Raw genomic sequence first — 2,773 nt, forward strand, 5'->3', positions numbered from 1 at the left:
ATCTGTATAAAGCAAAATAATTTGATGTTGGAGAAAATGGAGCTGCAGAACTATTAGCCTGCCTGGGCGCGGTGGCTCATGCCTGTAATCCCAGCACTTTGAGAGGCTGAGGTGGGAGGATTACTTGAGCCCAGGAGTTCAAGACTAGCCTGGTCAACAGAGTGAGATCCCCTCTCTATTATAATAAACATGTTAGCCAATAAGCCATTCATTCATCAAACATTAGTTGAATACCCACTGTGTGCTCTAAGCACACTGAAGTATCGAGAAATGAATCACGCACGGTTCTGCCCTCAGGGAAGCATTGTCTGGAAGTGAGAAAGATTTGATAGTTTCTGTAATAAAGGAGTCTACAGCTAGAACAGGCATGCAGTTATGTGGGGTTTTCTAGGATGTTGAGAGGTTGGTATGCAAGGCACCGGAGTCCCTGCAGTAGAAGTTCTTAATAAACGCACAGCAGCAGGACCGAAGTCAGAAACCCTGGGAACTTGTGCCTTCCCACCCCTGCCTCAGCAGTTCAGTATCTATTCACTCTCACCCTCTCTCTCACTCATATCTGCCTTCCTGTCATCACAGGAAGGGTGACAGGACGCTTCTACGGAGAGGATGGGCTGCCTACCCCGGCACTGACCCAGGTAGAAGCCACGATCACCAGAGGCTTGGAGGCAAACAAACTAGAACTGCAAGAGAAGCAGACGTTCCCGCCGTGCAATGCGGAGTGGAGCGCAGCCAGGGGCAGTCGGCTCTGGTGCTCCCAGAAGAGGTAAGCAGGCTCCCCTTCTGCTCCTTTCGGCCTGTCCCAAATCCAACTCCTAGGCCATCCTGCCTGCGGCATTCAGGGAATTCAGGGGATTGATTGTTAACCCCTGCTTTTTCAAAATACTGAGAACAATTCTCAACCTTGGCTGCATATTAGATCTTCTCGGGAACTGCCAAAATTATGGATAGTCAGACCTCACTCCACTCAACTGAATGGGTTGAGACTTGGACTTGAAGCCTGGGCATCTTTTTATTTTTCCCAAATTCTCCAAAGATCCTGCTGACACAACCTCGGCCCGGGAATGAGAAGGCACAAGCAGGATTTCTTGCTTTCTTTGGCCTGTTCCGCCATCCACTGGCTCTGGTTTCCTGTTTGCCAGCACAAATCATGCCTGTCTATAGGAGAGAGGGACGAGGAGGTGGGGAGGGTACATGCAGTGATGGCTTCAACTGCTGTCTTAAAAACAAGGTGAGCCGGGCGTGGTAGCACACCTGTGGTCCTGGCTACTTGGGAGACTGAGGCAGGCAGGTCTCTTGAGCTCAGGAGTTGGAGTCCAGCCTGGGCAACATAACAAAAAAACAGTAACAAACAAACAAACAAACTACTGCAAATTCGGAGTTCTCAGCCTTAAATGAGGGGAGCACGGGCAAAGGTAGCAGCAAGGAAAGCTCCTTCCTTCCTGGCCACTAGCTTTGAAGAGACAGCTTCTCCAGTGTCATCATCTCAAGGAGGGGACTGTGAGAACCTGGCCTGCTCACTTTATGGAGAGAAGCTAAGATAGGCATGGGCCTTCCTGTGACACAGGTCTGAATGCAGGTGGCCTCAGAGGGCCCTGGTCCCCCGGAGGAGACTCCAGGAGGCCTGCATGCGTTCAGATGCTTGACTTTGCTCCCTTGGGACCCGCCTCCTTTTCCCTCCCCACAGCCCTCCCCTTTGTCTGCTGAACCTCTTCTTGCTTTCATGACTGAGTAATTCAGGATCTGCCCTCCCCACAAAACCCTTCCAGGGCACCCTAGTGAACTGAGGGGCCCTATCCCTGTGCCTCAGCTCAGTTTGTTGTTTTCTGTTCACCTGTGTGCATCTCCCATTAGACTGAGAGGAACAAGCACTGAAGGCAGGGACGAGGTGTGGAGTAAGGATCCCCAGTGATGGGATGGAGGCTGGGTGGAAGAGGGAGGCATTTGGGTGACAGCCTTATTTGTGGTAAGCTAGAAGTAGGATGTTTTCTCACTGGGTGGCAGTTTCTCTGACAGGAGGCACCGGAAACTGTCTGAGGCATCAGTTCCAAGAACCTCAGTTTCTTTTTTGCAAGGCCTGTGAGTCCATCAGAGACTGAACCCGGTACCCTGAGATGGGCTAGGTCCCTCTGCCCAAGATAGGAGGTTGCCCAGGTTATGTTGGGCCAGAGCTGAATCCTCTTATGTCTGAAGCCTGGTGCCACCAAGGACTGGACCTGTGGGGGACAGGACAGCTTGCAGCTACACCCTATGCCAAGGGCTTCCTAGAGAAGGCCAACCCAGGTGACCAAGGGCCAGTGGCCAATTGCCCACCCCCACCCAAGTGCCCCAGAGAAGAAGGTGAAGATCGTGGCCTGCGCTGGGTTGTAGTGGGGGAAGGAAGAGGACGGTCACACCCAGACACTGCTTCTGAGAAACTCACAGGCCAGCAGGGGAAGCCCTTTCACAGCTGTTGCCACCAGTGCAGGACCGTGGTGCTGCCTCCTAAGAAGGGGCAGGGCAGGGGCTGGGGAGCACAGTGAAAGGAACCATGGACTGTGCCCTTGGCCTGGGGAAGGTGGTGGTGGCCCTGCAGGGTAAGCTGGAGGAAGTCAGGGGAGAGCATGAAGGCTCAGGGGCTGAACGCTGTAGCCTGCTGCCTTGGGAAACACTCTGGTGGGCTTCTGCTTTTCCTACGGCCTGGCCCACTGCTTCCTGCCCTCCCCTTCCCAGAGGCCCACTGCTTCCTGCCCTCCCCTTCCCAGAGGCCCACTGCTTCCTGCCCTCCCCTTCCCAG

The 2,773-nt window shown here is 53.7% G+C and overlaps 2 protein-coding genes across 6 annotated transcripts in view; one reads left to right on the forward strand and one right to left on the reverse strand.

Annotated features, from left to right (window-relative positions):
- The window catches only part of ZZEF1 (zinc finger, ZZ-type with EF-hand domain 1), a 188,471-nt gene that overhangs the window by 178,145 nt on the left and 7,553 nt on the right, over nucleotides 1–2,773 (reverse strand). The window contains exon 5 of the mRNA XM_011980457.1: nucleotides 698–826. Within this exon, the coding sequence (XP_011835847.1) occupies nucleotides 698–826 (129 nt within the window). The remainder of the gene's footprint in view (nucleotides 1–697; nucleotides 827–2,773) is intronic.
- The window catches only part of LOC105539951 (neuferricin), a 43,578-nt gene that overhangs the window by 39,710 nt on the left and 1,095 nt on the right, over nucleotides 1–2,773 (forward strand). For all 5 annotated transcript variants that reach the window (XM_011980412.1, XM_011980411.1, XM_011980410.1 and 2 more), the window contains one exon: nucleotides 577–763. In XM_011980412.1, the coding sequence (XP_011835802.1) occupies nucleotides 577–763 (187 nt within the window). The remainder of the gene's footprint in view (nucleotides 1–576; nucleotides 764–2,773) is intronic.

This window comes from Mandrillus leucophaeus, unplaced genomic scaffold, assembly GCF_000951045.1.
Source record: "Mandrillus leucophaeus isolate KB7577 unplaced genomic scaffold, Mleu.le_1.0 Scaffold212, whole genome shotgun sequence".
Lineage (NCBI taxonomy): Eukaryota > Metazoa > Chordata > Mammalia > Primates > Cercopithecidae > Mandrillus > Mandrillus leucophaeus.